Source organism: Pristiophorus japonicus, chromosome 7 (genome assembly GCF_044704955.1).
Source record: "Pristiophorus japonicus isolate sPriJap1 chromosome 7, sPriJap1.hap1, whole genome shotgun sequence".
Taxonomy (NCBI): Eukaryota; Metazoa; Chordata; class Chondrichthyes; family Pristiophoridae; genus Pristiophorus; species Pristiophorus japonicus.
In genome coordinates this window covers 147,868,112-147,894,517 of record NC_091983.1, presented here as the reverse complement: position 1 = coordinate 147,894,517, position 26,406 = coordinate 147,868,112, and the positions used below count along the sequence as shown (strand labels likewise).

The window sequence follows — 26,406 nt, the reverse complement described above, 5'->3', positions numbered from 1 at the left end:
GACTGGACAGGTTCGATGCGGGAAGAATGTTTCCAATGTTGGGGAATTCCAGAACCAGGGGACATAGTCTTAGGATAAGGGTAGGCCATTTAGGACTGAGATGAGGAGAAACCTCTTTACTCAGAGAGTTGTTAACCTGTGGAATTCCCTGCCGCAGAGAGTTGTTGATGCCAGTTCATTAGATATATTCAAGAAGGAGTTAGATATGGCCCTTACGGCTAAGGGGATCAAGGGGTATGGAGAGAAAGCAGGAAAGGTGTACTGAGGGAATGATCAGCCATGATCTTATTGAATGGCGGTGCAGGCTCGAAGGGCCGAATGGCCTACTCCTGCACCTATTTTCTATGTTTCTATGTTTCTCATATTTAGTTGGAGGAAATTTCTGCTCTTCCAGTACTCGATGTCAGACAAGCAGTCTGACAATTTAGAGAGAGTGGAGGGGTTGAGAGAAGTGGTGCTGAGATAGAGCTGGGTGTTGTCTGCAAACATGTGAAACCTGATGTGTTTTCAAATTATGTCGCCAAGGACCAGCATGCAGATGAGAATAGGAGGGGGCTAAGATGAAAGTTTATAACATTTATTTTGTTGGACAGTACAATTGCAAGCAAGTTCATATTTTAAAACCGTAGATATAAAAACGTTGTCTGTCATGTTTCAAATTGTCAGACTTTGCTAGATTCACTAAACAAGATTGTTTAAAGAAAATATTTTTTCTTTAAGTCAGTTAATTCCTGCAATTATTTGACCTTGTAGAGGAGCCAGAGATTTACAAACATGAGTCAAACTGCAGCGGAACAGTTTCTATCTAACTCGCCTCAGGATCTGTTCATTTAGACCAATAAGAGCTTCTGGCCTGAAAGAGCAGAAGAACATAAGAATAAGAGCGAGAGTAGGCCGTATGGCCCCTCGAGCCTGCTCCGCCATTCAATAAAATCATGGTTGATCTGATTGTGGCCTCAACTCCACTTTCCTGCCTATTCCCCATAACCCTTAACTCCCCTGTAGTTCAAGAATCTGTCTATCTCAGCCTTGAATATACTCAATGACCCAGCATCCACAGCTCTCTCGGGTAGAGAATTCCAAAGATTCACGACCCTCTGAGAGAAGAAATTCCTCATTTCCATATTAAATGTGCAACCCCTTATTCTGAAACTATGCCCCCAAGGTCTACATTCCACCAAGAGGGGAAACATCCTCTCAGCATCTACCCTGTCAAGAGTACAGGCCCAACCTGCTCAACCTTTACTCATAAGACAACTCCTTCACCCCAGGAATCAACCTAGTGAACATTCTCTGAACTGCCTCCAATGCAAGTATATCCCTCCTTAAATAAGGAGACCCTCTATGTGAAGATGTGTTCTACTTTAAAGGCACTCCATAACCACAAATGATATAGAGAGGGAGATGATACTGAATTATTGGCCCAGAAATTCCTCTGGGGATCTTCCCGTGGGCAATTGTATCCTCGCTGGATATTTTTTACGAATTTACCTGGTGGTCTAGGAGGAGCCCTGATTTCCGTTGAGGAGGCCTTCTCCTCCTGTGCTGTGAAGTGCGCTCCTGTGCAGAGGGTCCCGATGCAGAAGATGCAGTCATGTGTGACTGCTCAGCCAATCAGGTAAGTATTTCACAGGTTCCCATTAACAGCACTGAGACTCACGTAACTACGAGTTATCAGTGCTATTAATGGGAACAAAAGCAATCACACAAAATAATAAAAAATAAAAAACAGACCACACATATTTAAAATGAATTGAAATTAAAGTTATTATGTCTTATAAAAATAAAATATTTTCCCGATTTAAAAAATATTTTTTTAAATTATGGTTAGAAATAAACTTACTGTAGTGGGGAGGGTTTTTAAGAATAAAATATATTTTTATAACTTTATTTTAAAATGTTTTTGTGCAGTTTTAAACACTTGCGCCCGTAAAAGTAGCCTATACGCCTGCTTTTTCAGGGGCAAGATTTTTGAGTACATTTCTGGGCAAGATATCCGTAAATATCGGAAATCTTGCCCTGCAAATGTCCTCGCTCCCGATCTGCGGATGATCTGTCAAGCTAGAAACTTGACAGATCGGAAAAGCCGGTTTTCAGCACATGTGCATTGCGCGATGAAAACCAGCTTTTCCGATGCCTTCCCGGGTCCGTAGAAACTTCGTACAGACCCGGGACATCGGAATTCCAGCACCAGTACGTTTGTGTATGACTGGACAATATTCCAATCAAGAGATTTCTGGTCTTTTAAAAGTTGTCATCATAGAAACATAGAAAATAGGTGCAGGAGTAGGCCATTCGGCCCTTCGAGCCTGCACCATCATTCAATAAAATCTTGGCTGATCATTCACCTCAGTACCCTTTCCTGTTTTCTCTCCATACCCCTTGATCCCTTTAGCTGTAAGGGACATATCTAACTCCCTCTTGAATATATCCAATGAACTGGCATCAACAACTCTCTGCGGTAGGGAATTCCACAGGTTAACAACTCTCTGAGTGAAGAAGTTTCTCCTCATCTCAGTCCTAAATGGCTTAACCCTTATCCTTAGAAACCTGAAGCCCTCCACCCACCAAATGAAAATACAAATGCATCCGTTCAATCATCCTCTTGCATTGCCCAGTAGGCGGCGCTGCCTGTTTCTGTTGCTGGTATTTGCAGAGCTGTGTGGGTTTTTTTCCATCTTGGCCGGCTGGGTCGCCGTGTTGTTGGTGGTTGCGCGGAGCAGCCGAGCGAGGAGAGAGGCGCCGAGAAGGTTGGCCGGTGGCTCGCGGGCGATGAGACAATGGGGGCGCGCGTGAGCCGTGCGCTGCGGAACTTTAACCTGGAGAACAGGGCGCACGCGGAGATCGGCCGGCAGAAGCCGAGCAGCGCGCCCAGGCACCCGAGCAGCAAGGAGCTCATCCAGCACCAGCACCGCTGTGAGTGCATCTCTCACCGCCTCTCACTGCACCGGGGGCAAGGAGGGCTGTGGGCAGCAGCACGGGTTAGAGTAGGCGGCTCCGACACTAAAACCCGCCTATATCCCCCACCGCTTGTTTAGTGGGATTTGTTTGCTTTTTGCTCTTCTTACAGTTTCCCCAAAAATTTGAGAGATATTTTACAAGCCAAGCTATTTTATACGTTGTATGAAGCCGGGAGGTCAAGGTGATCTTGAGGTTGTGTAACTGCTCGCAGCCTAATCCATTTTAAATGATGTTTTAAACCCATTCAATTCAAAAAGTGAGACCAGTGTTTATCTAACTTTGTTCCTGTTATATTTTTCAGAAGTAAAATCTCAGCAATGTTTGATCGTGCGCCCTTTTCTGCAGCATCAAAAAACCTAAATATGTAACTAATTTAAACTGTACAGGAAACTCTACTCCCGATCATATAATATGATCTTAGTACAGATCATGTAATTTAAGCAAGAGAGCTTTCCTGTCTTTGCCGACTGCTATGATCACTGCTGGAGATCAATACCTTGCTGAAAATGAAACAGAAATTACACCATGATTCAAGTCCACTATATCTTGGAGTTCTCATGCTACTGCAGTTGGAGTTTGTCTGCCACCGATCCTGCTCCCTTGATTGCCTCTGTATTGTCAGATTGCTAGTCCAACATAAATTCTCTGGTCAATCAGAACCTCCTCAATCCCAACATTATGAAAACCAGAGCCATAATTTTCAGCCAGCACCACAATCTTCACTCCCGTCCCACTGATTCCATTCCCCCTCCCACTGATTCTATTCCCCTTCCCACTGATTGCATCCCCAGCCACTTTGGACTGAAACAGACCATGTGTAATTTCCAATGTACTGTTCAACTTCGAGCTGAGCTTTAAACCCCACATCCTAATAAGTTAATGGTAACAGATTTTTTAAACTTTGTATGTGACAAGCTGAGTCAACATGGTTTTATGAAAGGGAAATCATGTTTGCCAAATTTCTTAGAGTTCTTTCAGGATGTAACGAGCAGGGTGGATAAAGGGGAACCAATAGATGTAGTGTATTTGGATTTTCAAAAGGCGTTCGATAAGGTGCCACATAAAAGGTTACTACACAAGGTAAGAGCTCATGGTGTTGGGGTATGATATTACCCCTGGCGCGGACATGATGGGCTGAAATGGCTTCCTTCCGTGCTGTAAATTCTATTATTCTATGATTAGCATGGATAGAGGATTGGCTAACTAACAGAAAAGAGAGACTTGGGATAATTGGGTCATTTTCAGGTTTGAAAATTAACTTGTGGGGTGCCACAGGGATCAGTGCTGGGGCCTCAACTATTTACAATCTTTATTAATGACTTGGATGAAGGGACCGAGTGTATTGTAGCCAAATTTGCTGATGATACAAAGATAGATGGGAAAGCAAGTTGTGAGGAGAAGACAAAGAGTCGGCAAAGGGAAATAGGTTAAGTGAGTGGGCAAAAATTTGACAGATGGAGTATAATGTGGGAAAATGTGAGGATACCACTTTGGTAGGAAGGATAGAAAAACAAAATATTATTTAAATAGAGAGAGCCCACAGAATGCTGCGTTACTGAGGGATCTGGGTGTCCTCGTACATGAAGCACAAAAAGTTAACATGCAGATAGAGCAAATAATTAGGAAGGCAAATGGAATGTTGATCTTTATTGCAAGGGGAATGGAGTATAAAAGTAGGGAAGTCTTGCTATAACTGTACAGAGTGTTGGTGAGACCACACCTAGACTACTGCGTACAGTTTTGGCTTCGTTATTTAAGGAGGGATAAACTTGCATTAGAGGCAGTTCAGAGAAGGTTCACTCGGTTGATATCTGGGATGAAGGGGTTGTTTTATGAGGAAAGGTTGGGCCTGTAGTCATTGGAGTTAAGAAGAATGAGAGGTGATCTTGTTGAAACATATACAATTCTGAGGGGGCTTGACAGGATAGATGCTGAGAAGATGTTTCCCCTCGTGGGGGAATCTAGAACTAGGGGCATAGTTTCAGAATAAGGAATTGCCCATTTAAGACGGAGATGAGGAGGAATTTCTTCTCTGAGGGTCGTGAATCTTTGGAATTCTCTACCCCAGAGAGCTGTGGAGGCTGATTCATTGAATATATTCAAGGCTGAGATAGGCAGATTCTTTAATTATAGGGGAATCAAGGTTTATGGGAATAGGCAAGAAAGTGGCGTTGAGATCAAGATCAGATCAGCCATGATCTTATTGAATGGCTGAGCAGGCTTGAAGGGCCGTGTAGCCTACTCCTGCTCCTATTTCTTATGTAGCCCATAAAGGAAAAAATATTTGGCAGGGATCGTGTTGGGGCCGCAACTATTTACAGTATTTATTAACGACTTGGATGATGACATAGAAAGCCACCTATCCAAATTTGCTGATGAAACAAAGATATGTGGTATTGTAGGCAGTGTAGATGAAGTGTATATGATATAATTGGCATTACGGAGACATGGCTCCAGCGTGACCAAGGCTGGGAACACAACATCCAGGGGTATTCAACATTCAGGAAGGATAGACAAAGGAAAAGAAGGTGGGTTGCGTTGCTGGTTAAAGAGGAAATTAACGCAACAGTAAGGAAGGACATTAGCTTGGATGATGTGGAATCTGTATGGGTAGAGATGTGGAATCTGTATGGGTAGAGCTGCGGAATACCAAAGGGCAGAAAATGCTAGTGGGAGTTGTGTACAGACCACAAAATAGTAGTAGTGAGGTTGGGAACAGCATCAAACAAGAAATTAGGGATGCATGCAATAAGGGTACAGCAGTTATCATGGGCGACTTTAATCTAGATTGGGCTAACCAAACTGGTAGCAATACGGTGGAGGAGGATTTCCTGGAGTGTATTAGGGATGGTTTTCTCGACCAATATGTTGAGGAACCAACTAGAGGGCTGGCCATCCTAGACTGGGTGATGTGTAATGAGAAAGGACGAATTAGCAATCTTGTTGTGCGAAGCCCCTTGGGAAAGAGTGCCATAATATGGTAGAATTCTTTATTAAGATGGACAGTGACACAGTTACTTCAGAGACTCGGGTCCTGAACTTAGGGAAAGGTAACTTCGATGGTATGAGACGTGAATTGGCTAGAATAGACTGGCGAATGATACTTAAAGGATTGACAGTGGATAGGTGGTGGCAAACATTTAAGGATCACATGGATGAACTGCCACAATTGTACATCCCGGTCTGGAGTAAAAATAAAACGGGGAAGGTGGCTCAACTGTGGCTAACAAGAGAAATTAAGGATAGTGTTAAATCCAAGGAAGAGGCATATAAATTGGTGAGAAAAAGCAACAAACCTGAGGACTGGGAGAAATTTAGAATTCAGCAGAGGAGGACAAAGGGCTTAATTAGGAGGGGGAAATAGAGTATGAGAGGAAGCTTGCTGGGAACATTAAAACTGACTGCAAAAGCTTCTATAGAAATGTGAAGAGAAAAAGATTAGTGAAGACAAACGTAGGTCACTTGCAGTCAGAATCAGGTGAATTTATAATGGGGAACAAAGAAAGGGCAGGCCATTTGAACAAATACTTTGGTTCTGTCTTCACGTAGGAAGACACAAATAACCACCTGAAAATATAGAGGACAGAGGGTCTAGGGAGAAGGAGGAACTGAAGGAAATCCTTATTAGTCAGGAAAATGTGTTGGGGAATTGATGGGATTGAAGGCCGGTAAATCCCCGGGGCCTGATAGTCTGCATCCCAGAGTACTTAAGGAAGTGGCCCTAGAAATAGTGGATGCATTGATGATCATTTTCCAGCAGTCTTTCGACTCTGGATCAGTTCCTATGGACTGGAGGGTAGCTAATGTAACACCACTTTTTAAGAAAAGAGGGAGAGAGAAAATGGGGAATGTTTAACCGGTTAGCCTGACATCAGTGGTGGGGAAGATGTTGGAATCAATTATTAAAGATGAAATAACAGCGCATTTGGAAAGCAGTGACAGGATCAGTCCAAGTCAGCATGGATTTATGAAAGGGAGATCATGCTTGACAAATCTTCATGAATTTTTTGAGGATGTAACAAGTAGAGTGGACAGGGGAGAACCAGTGGATGTCGTGTATTTAGACTTTCAAAAGGCTTTTGACAATGTCCCATGCAAGAGATTGGTGTGCAAAATTAAAGCACGTGGTATTGGGGGTAATGTATTGACGTGGATAGAGAACTGGTTGGGAGACAGGAAGCAGAGAGTCGGGATAAACGGGTCCTTTTCAGAATGGCAGGCAGTGACTAGTGGGGTGCTGCAGGGCTCAGTGCTGGGACCCCAGCTATTTACAATATACATCAATGATTTAGATGAGAGAATTGAGTGTAATATCTCCAAGTTTACAGATGACCCTAAACTGGGTGGTGGTGTGAGCTGTGAGGAGGATGCTAAGAGGCTGCAGGGTGACTTGGACAGGTTCGGCGAGTGGGCAAATGCATGGCAGATGCAGTATAATGTGGATAAATGTGAGGTTATCCACTTTGGGGGCAAAAACACGAAGGCAGAATATCGGAATGGCGGCAGATTAGGAAAAAGGGAGGTGCAACGAGACCTGGGTGTCATGGTATATCAGTCATTGAAAGTTGGCATGCAGGTATAGCAGGTGGTGAAGAAGGCAAATGGCATGTTGACCTTCATAGCTAGGGGATTTGAGTATAGGAGCAGGGAGGTCTTACTGCAGTTGTACAGGGCCTTTGCCTTGGTGAGGCCTTACCTGGAATATTGTGTTCAGTTTTGGTCTCCTAATCTGAGGAAGGACGTTCTTGTTATTGAGGGAATGCAGCAAAGGTTCACCAGACTGATTCGCGGGATGGCTGGACAGACATATGAGGAGAGACTGGATCGACTGGGCCTGTATTCACTGGAGTTTAGAAGAATGAGAGGGGATCTCATAGAAACATATAAAATACTGACGGGACTGGACAGTTTAGATGCAGGAAGAATGTTCCTGATGTTGGGGCCGTCCAGAACCAGGGGACCCAGTCTTAGGATGAGGGGTAAGCCATTTAGGACCGATATGAGGAGAAACTTCTTCACTCAGAGAGTTGTTAACCTGGAATTCTCTGTGGAATTCTCTGCCGCAGAGAGTTGTTGATGCCAGTTCATTGGATATATTCAAGAGGGAGTTCGATATGGCCCTTATGGCTAAAGGGTTCAAGGGATATGGAGAGAAAGCAGGGAAGGGGTATTGAGGTGAATGATCAGCCATGATCTTATTGAATGATGGTGCAGGCTCGAAGGGCCGATGGCCTACTCCTGCACCTATTTTCTATGTTTCTACAAAGGATATTAATAAATTAAGTGAATGGGCAAAACTGGTAAATGGATTTTAATGTAGGCAAATGTGAGGTCATCCACTTTGGATCTAAAAAGGATAGAGCAGGGTACCGTCTAAATAGTGAAAAGCTAAAAACAGGGGCATAGTCTAAAAATTAGAGCCGGATCTTTCAGAAGTGAACTTAGGAAACACTTCGACGCACAAAGGGTGGTAGAAGTTTGGAATTGTCTTCCGCAGGCAACAATTGATGCCAGATCAAATGTTAATTTTATATCTGAGATTGATAGATTCTTATTAACCAAAGGTATTAAGGGATTATGGGCCACAGGTGGGTATATGGAGTTAGGTTGCAGATCAACCATGATCTCATTGAATGGTGGAACTAGCTTGAAGGTCCCCCCATCCCTACAATCCTGCCCAATAATGTTATCATCTTTCAAGACTTTCAAGAAAAGTATGAGTTTCTTTCGTCTTTTCTCATAACTCAGTCCTCGGGATCAGTCTCGTGATTGTTCCTTGAACTACTCCAGGTGCTTAGATTATGCTCGAGTATCTTGGTGACCACATCTGGACACAGTACTCCGAGGCTGGGCTAACTAGAGAACTAAAATTTAAAGAATTAATTTCTCATTTGTCCTTTTAATGTTTTGACTATATAGTTCAGAATTCTACTTAATTTGTTGATGGCTGCTTCACTGTGATTGGACACAGACTGAGTCCGTAAGATAAGCTGTTGTTGGAGCAGTTGGCATTTGCTCAGCTCTATTTGTTCACCAGCACTTTAATTTATAGAAATACATTGAACTTGCAACACAGAAAGGGGCCACTTGATCCAACCAGTACATGTTGGTGTTTACCCTCCACACAGTGACATAGTCCTTATAAAATTTACCTGTCCTGTTCCGAGATCTCTTCAACCCCTTTTCCTTAATCCACCTATCCAATCCAATTTTGAAAATTGTCATAGTTTCTGGGGAACAAAGAAATGGCAGACCAATTGAACAAATACTTTGGTTCTGTCTTCTAACCTTCCGAATGTACTCGGGGACCGAGTGTCTAGTGAGAAGGAGGGACTGAAGGATATCCTTTTTAGGCGGGAAATTGTGTTAGGGAAATTGATGGGATTGAAGGCCGATAAATCCCCGGGGCCTGATAGTCTGCATCCCAGAGTACTTAAGGAAGTGGCCCTAGAAATAGTGGATGCATTGGTGATCATTTTCCAGCAGTCTATCAACTCTGGATCAGTTCCTATGGACTGAAGGGTAGCTAATGTAACGCCACTTTTTAAAAAAGGAGGGAGAGAGAAAACGGGTAATTATAGACCAGTTAGCCTGACATCAGTAGTGGGGAAAATGTTGGAATCAATTATTAAGAATGAAATAGCAGCGCATTTGGAAAGCAGTGACAGGATCAGTCCAAGTCAGCATGGATTTATGAAAGGGAAATCATGCTTGACAAATCTTCTGGAATTTTTTGAGGACAAGGGAGAACCAGTGGATATGGTGTATTTGGACTTTCAAAAGGCTTTTGACAAGGTCCCACACAAGAGATTGGTGTGCAAAATCAAAGCACATGGTATTGGTGGTAATATACTGACGTGGATAGAGAACTGGTTGGCAGACAGTAAGCAGAGAGTCGGGATAAACGGGTCCCTTTCAAAATGGCAGGCAGTGACTAGTGGAGTGCCACAGGGCTCAGTGCTGGGACCCCAGCTCTTTACATAGAAACATAGAAAATAGGTGCAGGAGTAGGGCATTCGGCCCTTCGAGCCTGCACCGCCATTCAATGAGTTCATGGCTGAACATGCAACTGCAGTACCCCATTCCTGCTTTCTTGCCATACCCCTTGATCCCCCTAGTAGTAAGGAATACATCAACTCCTTTTTGAATATATTTAGTGAATTGATCTCAACAACTTTCTGTGGTAGAAAATTCCACAGGTTCACCACTCTCTGGGTGAAGAAGTTTCTCCTCATCTCGGTCCTAAATGGCTTACCCCTTATCCTCAGACTGTGACCCCTGGTTCTGGACTTCCCCAACATTGGGAACATTCTTCCTGCATCTAACCTGTCTAACCCCGTCAGAATTTTAAATGTTTCTATGAGGTCCCCTCTCATTCTTCTGAACTCCAGTGAATACATGCCCAGTTGATCCAGTCTTTCTTGATATGTCAGTTCCGCCATCCCGGGAATCAGTCTGGTGAACCTTCGCTGCACTCCCTCAATAGCAAGAATGTCCTTCCTCAAGTTAGGAGACCAAAACTGTACACAATACTCCAAGTGTGGCCTCACCAAGGCCCTGTACAACTGTAGTAGCACCTCCCTGCCCCTGTATTCAAATCCCCTCGCTATGAAGGCCAATATGCCATTTGCTTTCTTAACCGCCTGCTGTACCTGCATGCCAACCTTCAATGACTGATGTACCATGACACCCAGGTCTCGCTGCACCTCCCCTTTTCCTAATCTATCACCATTCAGATAATAGTCTGTCTCTCTGTTTTTACCACCAAAGTGGATAACCTCACATTTATCCACATTATACTTCATCTGCCATGCATTTGCCCACTCACCTAACCGATCCAAGTCACTCTGCAGCCTCATAGCATCCTCCTCGCAGCTCACACTGCCACCCAACTTAGTGTCATCCGCAAATTTGGAGATACTACACTTAGTCCCCTCGTCTAAATAATTAATGTACAATGTAAACAGTTGGGGCCCCAGCACAGAACTTTGCGGTACCCCACTAGTCACTGCCTGCCATTCTGAAAAGTACCCATTTACTCCTACTCTTCGCTTCCTGTCTGCCAACCAGTTCTCAATCCACGTCAGCACACTACCCCCAATCCCATGTGCTTTAACTTTGCACATTAATCTCTTGTGTGGGACCTTGTCGAAAGCTTTCTGAAAGTCCAAATACACCACATCAACTGGTTCTCCCTTGTCCACTCTACTGGAAACATCCTCACACATATCTTTACAATGTACATCAATGATTTGGATGAAGGAATTGAGTGTAACATCTCCAAGTTTGCAGATGACACTAAACTGGGTGCGGTGTGAGCTGTGAGGGGGACGCTAGGAGGTTGCAGGGTAACTTGGACAGGTTAGATGAGTGGCCAAATGCATGGCAGATGCAGTATAATGTGGATAAATGTAAGGTGATCCACTTTGGGGGCAAAAACGCAAAGACAGAATATTATCTGAATAGTGGCAGATTAGGAAAAGGGGAGGTGCAACGAGACCTGGGTGTCATGGTACATCAGTCATTGAAGATTGGCATGCAGGTACAGAAGATGGTGAAGAAGGCAAATGGTATGTTGGCCTTCATAGCTAGGGGATTTGAGTACAGGGGCAGGGAGGTCTTACTGCAGTTGTACAGGGCCTTGGTGAGGCCTCACCTGGAATATTGTGTTCAGTTTTGGTCTCCTAATCTGAGGAAGGACGTTCTTGTTATTGAGGGAGTGCAGCGAAGGTTCACCAGACTGATTCCTGGGATGGCAGGACTGACATATGAGGAGAGACTGGATCAACTGGTCCTTTATACATTGGAGTTCAGAAGGATGAAAGAGGATCTCATAGAAACATATCAGATTCTGACGGGACGGGACAGGTTAGATGCGGGAAGAATGTTCCCGATGTTGGGGAAGTCCAGAACCAGGGGACACAGTCTTAGGATAAGGGGTAGGCCATTTAGGACTGAGATGAGGAGAAACTTCTTCACTCGGAGAGCTGTTAACCTGTGGAAATCCCTGCCGCAGAGAGTTGTTGATGCCAGTTCTTTGGATATATTCAAGAGGGAGTTAGATATGGCCCTTACGGCTAAGGGGATCAAGGGATATGGAGAGAAAGCAGGAAAGGGGTACTGATGGAATGATCAGTCATGATCTTATTGAATGGTGGTGCAGGCTCGAAGGGCCGAATGGCCTACTCCTGTACCTATTTTCTAAGTAACTACGAATTCTAAAAGTGAATTCCACAGCCTCACAACTGTGTAAAGAGTTTCTTTTGCAGCCTATCCTAAATCTCTTAGATATATGACCCTTGTTCTAGACCCTTCAACAATCTGCTGCTATCTACCCTGCACCATTGTTTCACAATTGTAAACACTTCTATCATAACAACAGTAAGCTGCATTTATATAGCCTTTAATGTAGTAAAATGTCTCAAGATGCTTCACAGGAGCATTATCAAACAAAACTTGACATCGAGCCATGTAAGGAGAAATAAAAAGGGAAGTAGAATTGATGGGCTCGGTTCCAGAGCAGCAGTCAAAATGCGTACGTTAATGGACACGGAAACCAAAGCAACATAGTTGCAAAGCAATGGAGCCCTGTAGGGAGCTCCCAGCTCAGGAGCCATCTTACCGCCCCGTAATCTGCATTGTTCGAACAAAAAGCCCCAAGTCTTCAATGCTTTATTTGTATTTGGTCATCCTACTGAATCTCTGTTGTGCCCTTCGTGAACCTCAATATCCTTATAGTGTCGAGCCCAATGCTTTTATTCCTTGTACGAAGTCTTATTAATTTATAGTGCTGCCTTTAACGTCTTGTGAACCTGTACCACCCGAATCCTCTGCTCTTCCCCAACACTGAGCCTACTTCTGTTCAATTGCTGCTGTTTTTTTAACCAAAATGTGTCACTTCATGGTTACATTGAATTCCATCTTTACTTGCCCATTCTCCCATCTCAGCACTATCTCTATACAGAATCCTTTAGTCTTCTAAACAATGAACCATACCTCCTATTTTGGTATTATCTACACCACTTCCTCGAGGCCAATATATTCAAATTATTGATATACATTACAACAGTGACCACACTTCAAAGTGTCTATTGACACCATTTGATCGATTACAGAATGGACAGTGAACAGAAGTGGCTTCAGAACCTAAACCCATGGGACACCACTAATCACTTCCAGCTAGTCTGAAAAACAGTTCTTGCCTCCAAATCGCTGTTTGATCCCTTCCAACCACAATTTAATTCAGCTTCCCACTAATTCCTTACTCTTTTGTGTGGTATCTTGTCAAAGCAGTTAGTACAGTCCATATACACTACATCCACTGCATTTCACCCATCTACCAAATTTGTACCATCTCAGGAATTCCAGGAGGTTTGTCAAGCATGAAATTTGTGCTGGCTACTTCTAACTATTTTCTCTTTATCTCGATATGTGGTAATTTCATCTTTAATTAGAGACTCTAAAATGTTATGTATTGCAGATGATTAACCTGTAATTACTGTAGTATCAGTGAGCTTCTCAACTGTACTAATATTTCAATAATGAGCTTAAAACTTCCTTTGCCGTTAGATGGGCCAATGCTGACATTTTAAACATGTTGCTGACTGAAATTAAAGTGCCAATTGTTGAGAAAGTAATGGGGAGTTGTGCTGTTGGTTCAAATTCATGAGATGCACCACAATGAATCACTTCATGTTGTGCCTGATTCCTTTAATGAACCAATTCATATAACCAAAAATATGTATATTGTATTACACGGCAAAAAATATTCTTTATTGTTTTTAGCCTTCGTTGGTGTTTGTGCACATCTTTTGAATCAAAGTCATGTAATTAAATTCTAGTTTTTTTTTAATAGACCATCCTGAAGTACATGAAGTTCATAGCAAGAATGAAGAACTTTTGTCTTTACTCAAAGATGTCTATGTTGATTCAAAGGATACTCCTGCAAAGGTAAACATTGTAATAGATGCACAGTGCTGAAAATCTAACACTGAACCACAGTGGAGGATGAATCTTTATTGATCTTGTGTTTCGATGAATAATTTACCTCACAGTCCTTTGTTTTTAATCACAAAATGATTATTATAAATTGTACTATAAATAAAATGAACATTACTTTTCAAATGTCCATGCATTGCAGTTGCATAAAATTGTCTCTTAAAAATGTGTCAATGACTGCAATTGTATCTTGTGATCAAAAACCTCCTTGTCTGCAGCTTTGACCATTTTAACTGGTTTACTGGGGTTTTGTATACTGATAAATTTTTAAAAATGCAATCCCCTAATGTCCTTATAAATCCTTCAAATACTGGAAAAAGGTTATTATTTGCTTTATAAAGTACTAGGAAGCTTTACTGTTCCATGTCTGTAAAATGTTAAAACTGAATTGAAACCAGTATAATAAAAACAAGGTATATATCATAAAGATACACAAGTGTGTGTATACAAAATACAGTATATTGATATAAATAAAAGTTCTAGTAAATATTAGCTCCTTACACGTTTCACCTAATCCATGATGGTAATTTTCAATAAACTACTTTTGTTCTTCACCCCACCCCCCACCCCACCCCCACAAGATCACAGTTATAAATTTATTCGGAACAAAAATTAATAAATTCTAACAGTTAATTTGGATACATTTTTAGTTCTACACTAGTACATAAACAATAAACTGAAAAAAAACACCGTTGTTTTTATTAACAGTTGAAAAAAGTGGCAGTTTTTTTTAGTTTTTGGGATGTGAGTGATACTGATGAGGAAGTATTTATTGCTTAACCCTTCGTTGGTCTGAGGCCACAAAGACTCAAGCACTTAGTGTGGTCCTGGAGACACATGTATACCAGACCAGCTATGGGTGGCATTGATGAACCATTTGGGTTTTTATGAAAATCTGGTTGCTCCTGTGGTCATTTTCCTAGTGCTAGTCCAAAAATGATCAGATTTATTGGGCCCAAGTTTCCACATGATTTGCGCCTGATTTTTAGGAGCAACTGGTGGAGAACGGACTATCTTAGAAATCGCAATTCTCCACATTTTTTTTTCTGCAGTTCTAGTCAGGTAGAACAGTTCTACTTTGGAACAGAATTTTTTCTTCAAAAGGGGGCGTGTCCGGCCACTGACGCCTGATTTCAAAGTTTCCACAGTGAAAACGTACTCCAAACTAAAGTAGAATGGAGCAAGTGAAGATTTTTGTCGAACTGAAAAAACCTGTTCTACACATTAAAAAATCAGGCGCAGGTTACAAATTAGGCGTCCAGAACGAGGTGGGGGGGAGGGAAAGGAACTCATTAAATTCGACAATAAATCCTTATTTATACTTATACAAATATTATACAAATAAATCCAACCTGAATAAACATTTATAAGCAAAGAAAAGATTAAATAAACCAACTTCCTACCTGTGTGAAAGTGCTTCGGTCAGCTCAGCGATGTGGCGTCGTTCCCGCGAACGGGAGGGAGGGAGGGGCAGTAAGCAGGAAGCCTCTGCTGATGTGCTGATAGCAATGTGGTTTTATTAAAAAATGTTCAAAAATTAAACAGCTACAAAGAACTACAAAAATGGCCGAGTGCCAATGTTTCCTTCACACTGCGCGTGCGCGGTTGTTGCCGGTAGGAAAAAAACTAATTTAAATAGTACCCGCCCCCTCCCACTTACAAAATCGGCGCGAGTGTATGCTCCGCCCCCCTGGGCGCCGCGCCAAACAGACAAGGAGCTGCAGGGCTCTCCAGAATCGGGAGTTTTTTTTTCCGGTGCCGTTTTAGGCGCGAAAGACGGGCGCCCAGCTCGGAGGGGCGCCCGTTTTTTATCGTGTGGAAACTTGGGCCCATTGAATTCAATTCCACAACATGGTGAAATGTGTACTTTCAACCTCAGGGCTATAAGCCCACGACTAGAACCACAAGGCGTTCCCTTACATTTGCCAGCATCTTGCTTGTTCAGATTTCAAACTATACATACTGTGTCCCTATTAACTGTTTGTCCAAAGATCAGAGAACCACAAAGCTTTCGCAGATCAGGAACTTCCATTGGAATGTTCAACATCAACCAGCATATGCGGAGTCCAGAAATAAACACTTATGTACAAGACAATACAATTCATTATTGGATCTCCGATAGACATGATCTCAAAACCTCTGTGGCACCTCAGAAAATAATTTCTGCGGTAACCCCAACCAAATTCTGTGGCGAGTCTGCCCAAGGTTTAGGGACATCTCAATTTCAATGTCAGAAATATTTAAAAACTCCATACAAACAGTACTATTCTGCTCACTTTTGTTTCGAAAATCTGTATTGAAAACTCAAAATAGTTTATTATACTGTGATTTTTCATTGCTACTCAGTTATTTATCATAATAGCTGGCACCTGTCTTACATAGAAACATAGAAACATAGAAAATAGGTGCAGGAGTAGGCCATTCAGCCCTTCTAGCCTGCACCGCCATTCAATGAGTTCATGGCTGAACATTCAACTTCAGTACCCCATTCCTGCTTTCTCGCCATACCCCTTGATCCCCCTAGTAGTAAGGACCTCATCTAACTCCTTTTTGAATATATTTAGTGAATTGGCCTCAACAACTTTCTGTGGTAGAGAATTCCACAGGTTCACCACTCTCTGGGTGAAGAAGTTCCTCCGCATCTCGGTCCTAAATGGCTTACCCCTTATCCTTAGACTGTGACCTCTGGTTCTGGACTTCCCCAACATTGGGAACATTCTTCCTGCATCTAACCTGTCTAACCCCGTCAAAATTTTAAATGTTTCTATGAGGTCCCCTCTCATTCTTCTGAACTCCAGTGAATACAAGCCCAGTTGATCCAGTCTTTCTTGATAGGTCAGTCTCGCCATCCCGGGAATCAGTCTGGTGAACCTTCGCTGCACTCCCTCAATAGCAAGAATGTCCTTCCTCAGGTTAGGAGACCAAAACGGTACACAATACTCCAGGTGTGGCCTCACCAATGCCCTGTACAACTGTAGCAACACCTCCCTGCCCCTATACTCAAATCCCCTTGCTATGAAGGCCAACATGCCATTTGCTTTCTTAACCGCCTGCTGCACCTGCATGCCAACCTTCAATGACTGATGTACCATGACACCCAGGTCTCTTTGCACCTCCCCTTTTCCTAATCTGTCACCATTCAGATAATAGTCTGTCTCTCTGTTTTTACCACCAAAGTGGATAACCTCACATTTATCCACATTATACTTCATCTGCCATGCATTTACCCACTCACCTAACTTATCCAAGTCGCTCTCCAGCCTCACAGCATCCTCCTCGCAGCTCACACTGCCACCCAACTTAGTGTCATCCGCAAATTTGGAGATACTACATTTAATCCCCTCATCTAAATCATTAATGTACAGTGTAAACAGCTGGGGCCCCAGCACAGAACCTTGCGGTACCCCACTAGTCACTGCCTGCCATTCTGAAAAGTACCCATTTACTCCTACTCTTTGCTTCCTGTCTGACAACCAGTTCTCAATCCATGTCAGTACACTACCCCCAATCCCATGTGCTCTAACTTTGCACATCAATCTCTTGTGTGGGACCTTGTCGAACGCCTTCTGAAAGTCCAAATATACCACATCAACTGGTTCTCCCTTGTCCACTCTACTGGAAACATCCTCAAAAAATTCCAGAAGATTTGTCAAGCATGATTTCCCTTTCACAAATCCATGCTGACTTGGACCTATCATGTCACCTCTTTCCAAATGCACTGCTATGACATCCTTAATAATTGATTCCATCATTTTACCCACTACCGATGTCAGGCTGACCGGTCTATAATTCCCTGTTTTCTCTCTCCCTCCTTTTTTAAAAAGTGGGGTTACATTGGCTACCCTCCACTCAATAGGAACTGATCCAGAGTCAATGGAATGTTGGAAAATGACTGTCAACGCATCCACTATTTCCAAGGCCACCTCCTTAAGTACTCTGGGATGCAGTCCATCAGGCCCTGGGGATTTATCGGCCTTCAATCCCATCAATTTCCCCAACACAATTTCCCGACTAATAAGGATCTCCCTCAGTTCCTCCTCCTTACTAGACCCCCCGACCCCTTTCATAACCGGAAGGTTGTTCGTGTCCTCCTTCGTGAATACCGAACCAAAGTACTTGTTCAATTGGTCCGCCATTTCTTTGTTCCCCGTTATGACTTCCCCTGATTCTGACTGCAGGGGACCTAAGTTTGTCTTTACTAACCTTTTTCTCTTTACATATCTATAGAAACTTTTGCAATCCGTCTTAATGTTCCCTGCAAGCTTCTTCTCATACTCCATTTTCCCTGCCCTAATCAAACCCTTTGTCCTCCTCTGCTGAGTTCTAAATTTCTCCCAGTCCCCAGGTTCGCTGCTATTTCTGGCCAATTTGTATGCCACTTCCTTGGCTTTAATACTATCCCTGATTTCCCTTGATAGCCACGGTTGAGCCACCTTCCCTTTTTTATTTTTATGCCAGACAGGAATGTACAATTGTTGTAGTTCATCCATGCGGTCTCTAAATGTCTGCCATTGCCCATCCACAGTCAACCCCTTAAGTATCGGCAATCCATCCCAGCCAATTCACGCCTCATACCTTCAAAGTTAGCCGCCTTTAAGTTCTGGACCATGGTCTCTGAATTAACTGCTTCATTCTCCATCCCAATGCAGAATTCCACCATATTATGGTCACTCTGCCCCAAGGGGCCTCGCACAACGAGATTGCTAATTAATCCTCTCTCATTGCACAACACCCAGTCTAAGATGGCCTCCCCCCTAGTTGGTTCCTCGACATATTGGTCTAGAAAACCATCCCTTATGCACTCCAGGAAATCCTCCTCCACCGTATTGCTTCCAGTTTGGTTAGCCCAATCTATGTGCATATTAAAGTCACCCATTATAACTGCTGTACCTTTATTGCACGCACCCCTAATTTCTTGTTTGATGCCCTCCCCAACATCACTACTACTGTTTGGAGGTCTGTACACAACTCCCACTAACGTTTTTTGCCCTTTGGTGTTCTGCAGCTCTACCCATATAGATTCCACATCATCCAAGCTAATGTCCTTCCTAACTATTGCCTTAATCTCCTCCTTAACCAGCAATGCTACCCCACCTCCTTTTCCTTTTATTCTATCCTTCCTGAATGTTGAATACCCCTGTATGTTGAGTTCCCAGCCCTAATCATCCTGGAGCCACGTCTCCGTAATCGCAATCACATCATATTTGCTAACATCTATTTGCACAGTTAATTTATCCACCTTATTGTGGATACTCCTTGCATTAAGACACAAAGCCTTCAGGCTTGTTTTTTTAACACCCTTTGTCCTTTTAGAATTTTGCTGTACAGTGGCCCTTTTTGTTCTTTGCCTTGGGTTTCTCTGCCCTCCACTTTTCCTCATCTCCTTTCTGTCTTTTGCTTTTGCCTCCTTTTTGTTTCCCTCTGTCTCCCTGCATTGGTTCCCATCCCCCTGCCATATTAGTTTAACTCCTCCCCAACAGCACTCGCAAACACTCCCCCGAGGACATTGGTTCCGGTCCTGCCCAGGTGCAGACCGTCCAGTTTGTACTGGTCCCACCTCCCCCAGAACCGGTTCCAATGCCCCAGGAATTTGAATCCCTCCCTGCTGCACCACTGCTCAAGCCACGTATTCATCTGCACTATCCTGCGATTCCTACTCTGACTAGCATGTGGCACTGGTAGCAATCCCGAGATTACTACTTTTGAGGTCCTACTTTTTAATTTAGCTCCTAGCTCCTTAAATTTGTTTCGTAGGACCTCATCCCTTTTTTTACTTATGTCGTTGGTATCAATGTGCACCACGACAACTGGCTGATCTCCCTCCCTTTTTAGAATGTCCTGCACCCGCTCGGAGACATCCTTGACCCTTGCACCAGGGAGGCAACATACCATCCTGGAGTCTCGGTTGCGGCCGCAGAAACGCCTATCTATTCCCCTTACAATTGAATCCCCTATCACTATCGCTCTCCCACTCTTTTTCCTGCCCTCCTGTGCAACAGAGCCAGCCACGGTGCAATGAACTTGGCTGCTGCTGCCCTCCCCTGATGAGTCATCCCCCTCAACAGTACCCAAAGCAGTGTATCTGTTTTGCAGGGGGATGACCACAGGGGACCCCTGCACTACCTTCCTTGCACTGCTCTTCATGTTGGTCTTCCATTCCCTCTCTGGCTGTGGACCCTTTCCCTGCGGTACGACCAACTCGCTACACGTGCTACTCACGTCATTCTCAGCATCGTGAGTTGAGGGTAAAAGATCAGCCATGATCTTATTGAATGGTGGAGCAGGCTCGAGGGGCTGAATGGCCTCCTCCTGCTCCTAATTCTTATGTTCTTTTGTCTATATTGTTTAATAAGAACAATATATATTTTATATATACATTTTATGAGAACAATTTATATATACATTTCAATTTATTTATATATATATATATACACACACACACACCTGTGTATATATCTATCTGTATCTGTATATAAAGATCTATCTTTCTCTCTATTTATTTATATATATATAAAACATGCCTATATACATACATACATACATACATACAAAGGTGCTTAACACAGCAAGCTGCCCAACCCAGAAGCAATTAGTATAGTGGCATTCCGCAAAGAGGTATCCAATGATGTCAGTTTATTAGAAACAGTTAATGTAAAACAAAACTTACGACTATTTTAGATGAATATTTAATCCCCAATCTATTTTGCCAATTTAAAACAAATTTTGAAGTACTAACTGTTCTTTCTTTAAACACTGAATGAAGAATTGCCAATCCAAAGGGAGCTTTTTGTTCCCTTTTTTGCTTTGTTGTAAAACTACAGATAAGCTAAGTATTTTGTAACACCGAATTCACTAACATTTGAATCAAAAATATTTGCAGAGGATGCCAAATCCCTTGAGCAGGATTAACATGTATATTTACAGTCAACATGTACAGATTTCAATATGACCAATAACTATGGTTCTTAGTACTCTGCAATTCTACAGTTATAGGCATTACTGTGGAGTTTCTTATTCAGTTTCTCTCACTATTTTTGCTATTGTAGCTGTACCTAATGTTTGGATTCCGAATGGTGTCAAGTGTCACCAGTCTTCTAAACCTCTCATGCAGTTATTTAATCCCCAATCTATTTTGACAATTTAAAACAAATTTTGAAGTACTAACTGTTCTTTCTTTAAACACTGAATGAAGAATTGCCAATCCAAAGGGAGCTTTTTGTTCCCTTTTTTTTGGTTGTCAGTAGCAGATGCAGGCATTGTTTGACTGACCCATTTAAATTGCCTCTCTCATTGACTTTGCTGCAGAACATTAATTGGTTTAGAAGTCTTGTGTGGATGAAAAGGTTTTTGCAGTGGGGAAATAAATGGATGGTTTTCGAATCAACAAAATGTTAGAGAAACCTCTTGCAACAACGCCACCATTCATTTATTCCGTGTAGTACTAAATACCATAGACCAGGGTAAGAAGCACGTTTGACTTCAACTCCACTCCATTCCATATCTGAGCAATTAAATTAGAAATTGCTGAGCTGTGGCTTCCCAGAGGTAAAGCAATGTTCAGCAGTCAATAACAATTTCTGTTGACCAGTAGGAAGGTAATACTGGTGCTTGGGTGCAGGCTATGCACGGTCCTCTCTGCCACAGCATTAATGAGTATAATGTTATGTATGGCAGTCCAGAAAAAATAATTAAATCTTGGTAATCGATTGCAGTTTTTAATTGTAAATTTGTCCATTCTTTTCAAGATTGTTTTGCAGCTGGCTACTTTAATAGCAGTAGGTTGTTTATCGATGAAATTCTCCATCTCCATTTGCAAAAACTGCATGGCTGAAATAAACCATAGAAATCAATGTGCTAAGTCTCGATCACAGTACTTGAAGATGTGTGTAAAACAGCCAAAAAATGGACTCCAGGATGGGAAAACTTGACAATCATTACGAATGCAATGACACTTTATAAAAATAACACAAGCTGGAAGAGGGACAATCATACACCAATGTGTAGTGAAAGACTTGATAGAATAGCCCTGTGGGAAGTGAATTGTCATGTTTACCAAATTAAATAATTTCCATTCAAATCGACTTGAAGAAATCCTTGTGACTGTCTGTAAATGTTGCCCTATGCAATATACATAATATCTTCCAAGTGATGATCAGCTCTGTACACTCCCTCCTCTTCCACCCCTGCTCCCATATATGCTGATCGAGTTATGGATGTTTCATTAATCTTACTGTCATGGAGAGGTCTTGTCTGTTTCTTCTCGGTTACAAATGGGCTTGATTCAGAATCTGCTGCATTTTCAGTAAGCAGGCCTGCAACATGTTGCAACTTTCGATTATGTCATATATTCCTGAAAGCAGTATTAATTCCTAATAACTACTGTTGTCTTAGGGTAACGCAGACATTTTACTGTTTTTATTATTTCACCGTTCCAGAAACTTCAAACTGATGAAACATCCAAGCAGCTGCAGGAGCACAGACTTCTCAAATCCACTTTGAAACCTGACCCTTTCAACATTACAAACGTTCCTAAAGGCAAGCTGAGCATAGTGGAGGCTCTTATAGTCCTCAACAACCACAAGCTCCAGCCCAAAATATGGACAGCTGATAAAATAGCTGAAGATTACAGTCTAGAACTTAAAGATGTTGAAGGACTGCTGGAATTTTTCAAACCATTTGAAATAAAAATTCTACCTCCAAAACAAAATAATAAGGAACTGTTGACTGCAAGATAGTAAATATGCACACTTCCAGAATATTCATGCTTTAATTGTTTCTATTCAACAGACGCCAAATGTTTGATTTCTTTATTTAAGATTTGCAATGTGTTCAAGTTGTGGGAACAGTACGGATATTGTGTCTAGAAGCATGTGACCTCTACTGAGACCTGTGGGTGAACTGGTACAGGACCACTAAGCTGTTTTCGAGATATGAACTATGCCACAAAATATTATCAGCACTGCAATGTAGTCTTTCACATGTTAACCGTTCGTACTGGAGTGAATGTCTCACTACAATCTATCCCGTTAAAAGTCAAGAACCTTGTAAAAGTGCAACCACTCAGGCCCGTTTGGTGTGGTTAGCTATTTTCCAATTCCTGGTACATGTTAGAAACTATTAGCTCGAATATTGACTGCTGCACTGGTTGGTTTCAATAAAGGTCTCTTGCTATTTAATATTGTGTTCACTTAATCCCTGGTCACAATACTGGGTATATCAAAATATTGTATTGGCAGGGAGTTTTCTTTATTTTTTATCCTTCTAATGTAATGAGTTAGGTACAGTGCAAATATAACAGTTTATTTCCTATACAGTTTGTGAATGTACTTGCATCTTGGGGTGCACTGATGCAGTTAAAATGTTACGTATGTAACATTGGAAATCCAAATTGTGAATAACAATCTTCAAGATAAAGTTTCATGGTGACTGATTTTATTGTTTGTAAATGCCTTTAAGTTTGTTCCAATTTATCTAGCACTAACGATTCAGAATGTTTGTAACCTTGGATTGGTAAACAAAAGTAAGATGGACTTGAAATTGAGAGAGACACTTTTCTCACCTCTGAGTCAGATGGTCATGGGTTCAAGCCCCACTTCAGAGATTTGAGTGCATAATCCAGGCTGACACTTCAGTGTAATACTGAGGGAGTGCTGCATTGTTGCGGGTGCTGTTTTATGGATAAGACGATAAGCAGGCCCCATTTGCCCTCTTCGGTGGACATTTAAAAATCGTATAGCACTATTCAAAGAAGCAGGGGAGTTCCCCAGTGGCCAACATTTATCTCTCAACCAACACCACTATGGTCATATATTTCATTGCTGTGTGTGGGACCTTGTGCTGCCGCCTTATGTTTCCCTACATTACAATCCTTCAAAATAATTTATTGATTGATGTGTCTAATATGTTCACACAGGACTATTAAACAATTCTATGATTTGAAAACAAAATGTTAATTCAGATTTTCAAATTATATTCTGCAGTCACTTTGAACACATTTGATCCCATAAGCAATTGAGAAGCTGAAAGGATTGAATCTTGTTCAAAGTAACCAGTAGAGGGAGCAGTTTGACTAATATATGGAGACTTAAATGCGAATTTGCATGAATAACATGAGCATCACTAATTTGAAAAACATGTTTCACGAATAATTTTTTTTAAACTAAGCTGTCTGCTGCAGAGAGTACAATTTAGCTTAGAATCTCAACTTTCCACTTGCATTTTATTTAAATGTTGAATGTACGATGAAAAAATATATAACTAATATGGGAAGTTTGTTGTAAATTTATAGAGAAGGTTATTATTTTGCAATTCTTTTTCCTTATCAGTTTAACATTCTTGGTCTCCAACTTGCAAAGTGAAAATGGTATGGGTTACATATTGTAACTTCCATCTGTCTATCTTCAAAAACCACATTCTTAGCTCAGCAATTTGAAAATGTTTTAGTTTTTTTCACAAACTTTGATGCCTGATTTACTCAGTTCAGATCCTTCTGCTTATTTTTAAGATAGGCAAGGCCAGGCCTGCTCATCTGCCTTAAACTTCCATCTATAGACACGTCATTTAATTTTTTACTAAAAGTTTGAGCTTCACAAATGCCACGGATCCCCCGGAGATGATGCTGCTCTGGAACGGACCGCGGAAAACTAGAAATCTCCGCTGACAATCACGCAGAAAGCTTCCGGGCAACTGTACATGAGGTAAACTGTGAAAGCCATTCTTTTGCCGTTCACAGCAAAATCCGGGCCATTCTTTTATAAGAACAGGTGCATTATGCCATGTAATGCATAACACATTTTTCTGCTATCGTAAAATTGTCCCCCCATAAGGACACAATGTCCAACTGCTGTTAAACTGATTAACTCATTCAGTGTTTACTTAGTTACTATTCAGTCTGTAGGGTAGAACTCTGGCTTTGTCTCCAAGTGTGATTGGTAATGTCAGTTAACAGGCTGCAGACATTCCGATTTAAGTATTTTCTGTTGCTGGAGAATTTCAGATTTTGCTTAAACTTTTTCAAAAATGACAAATTTGTGTTTATTTACTTTAAATATTTTTGGTATCTATTTAAGGCTCCCTGTTCACATAAATAAGTGCTTGAAAATAATTTCCCTGTCAAAACCTACCACAAATGTCTCATGTCTTTTTCGGGAAGGAAATCTGCCGTTCTGACCCGTTCTGGTCTAAATGTGACTCCAGACCCACAGCAATGTGGTTGAGCCAGCAAGCCACCCAGTTATACCAAACTGCTACGACAAAGTTAGCATTGTGGTAGTACCTTCACCACAGTGACTGCTGCGGTTCAAGAAGGCGGCTCACCACCACCTTGGGAAAAGGTAATAAATGCAGGCCTTGTCAATGACACCCACATCTCATCAACGTATAAAAAAAGTTCACACTTTACTATATTTTGATGTCCTTAGGAAAAACAAACAAATAATTACTGTTGTCGTTTGAGGAATGCCCATACTTCAAAAGTACTTCATTGGCTGCAGAGCACTTTGAGACGTCCTGTGGTCATGAAAGGCACTGTATTAAATGCAAGACTGTCTTTCCTTTTCAAGTTGTCCTGTGCCAATTAATTGGAACGAATCATGCTGTTGCACATTGGGAATTGTATCCATTGTGCACCTACTCGGACTAGTATGCTGGGAGTTGTAGTCTTCAGTTATTACTAATCGTGAGCTGATGCATTCAAGCTCGAGGCTGAATCCTCAAACACAATGTTAATAAAATACAGTTCAATCATGTTCTGAAAAATCCATTTTTAAAAATGTTTTAGAACCATTTCTAGCCACGTATTTTTAGACAACTGAAGGTTGTTGAGCCTGGGATTAGGCTATGTGGCTCAGGTGGAGAAAAGCAGCAGAGCAGACTTGATGAGCTAACTCATATTTCTGTATTGTAACATTCTATGATTCTATAATGTAGTAACAGAAACATTTCTTGCAATTTCTGTATGTTAACCCTCAAGCACAATGAAAACAAATTGTTAAAGCAGCCGACTGTCAACAAAGCAAAGCATTTATCAATTGCAAGCAGGTAAAATCTTTTTGGCATCACAAGAAAAGTATCACTTATGCAATGGCAAATTACTATTTAATATCTGCTGTCAAGGCCGCCTACCTCCACCTTTGCAACACTGTCCACCTCTGCCTCTCACTCCCCGCTGCCTGCGAGACTTGACTCCATGCCTTTATTACCTTGAGGCTTGAATTATCTAATAATTGCACTCTCCACAAACTGCAACTCAGTCAGAATACTGCTGTCCCTGCCATTATCCACTCAAATTCTGGCACCCAGAGGTCTGAGAAAAGATTGGATAGACTTGGGCTTTTCAGTTTGGAAAGGAGGTGCCTAAGAGGTGATTCTGTTGAGGTATATAAGAAAATAAACAGTACAGGAAAAGTAAAAATAAAAACAGAAAATGCTGGAAACACTTAGCAGGTC

The 26,406-nt window shown here is 41.8% G+C and overlaps 2 protein-coding genes across 2 annotated transcripts in view; one reads left to right on the top strand and one right to left on the bottom strand.

Annotated features, from left to right (window-relative positions):
- Positions 1-1,569, bottom strand: part of klhl32 (kelch-like family member 32) — a 478,483-nt gene extending 476,914 nt beyond the window's left edge. Inside the window, exon 1 of the mRNA XM_070885400.1 lies at positions 1,492-1,569. The gene's annotated coding sequence lies outside the window, so the exon portion shown is untranslated. The remainder of the gene's footprint in view (positions 1-1,491) is intronic.
- Positions 1,570-2,720: 1,151 nt separating this feature from the next.
- Positions 2,721-23,390, top strand: ndufaf4 (NADH:ubiquinone oxidoreductase complex assembly factor 4). Its single transcript, XM_070884482.1, has 3 exons — positions 2,721-2,916; positions 13,817-13,911; positions 22,395-23,390. Exons 1-3 carry the CDS (start codon positions 2,781-2,783, stop codon positions 22,692-22,694), a joined length of 531 nt encoding a protein of 176 aa, XP_070740583.1. The 5' UTR covers positions 2,721-2,780; the 3' UTR covers positions 22,695-23,390.
- The last annotated feature ends 3,016 nt before the right edge of the window (positions 23,391-26,406 follow it).

What these genes read in the sequence shown, in the direction of transcription:
- ndufaf4 (XM_070884482.1), top strand. Translation starts at nt 2,781, where the DNA reads ATGGGGGCGCGCGTGAGCCGTGCGCTGCGGAACTTTAACCTGGAGAAC. An exon ending in CATCCAGCACCAGCACCGCT is followed by an intron (nt 2,917 to 13,816) that starts GTGAGTGCATCT and finishes TTTTTTTAATAG; the next exon opens with ACCATCCTGAAGTACATGAA. An exon ending in CAAAGGATACTCCTGCAAAG is followed by an intron (nt 13,912 to 22,394) that starts GTAAACATTGTA and finishes TCACCGTTCCAG; the next exon opens with AAACTTCAAACTGATGAAAC.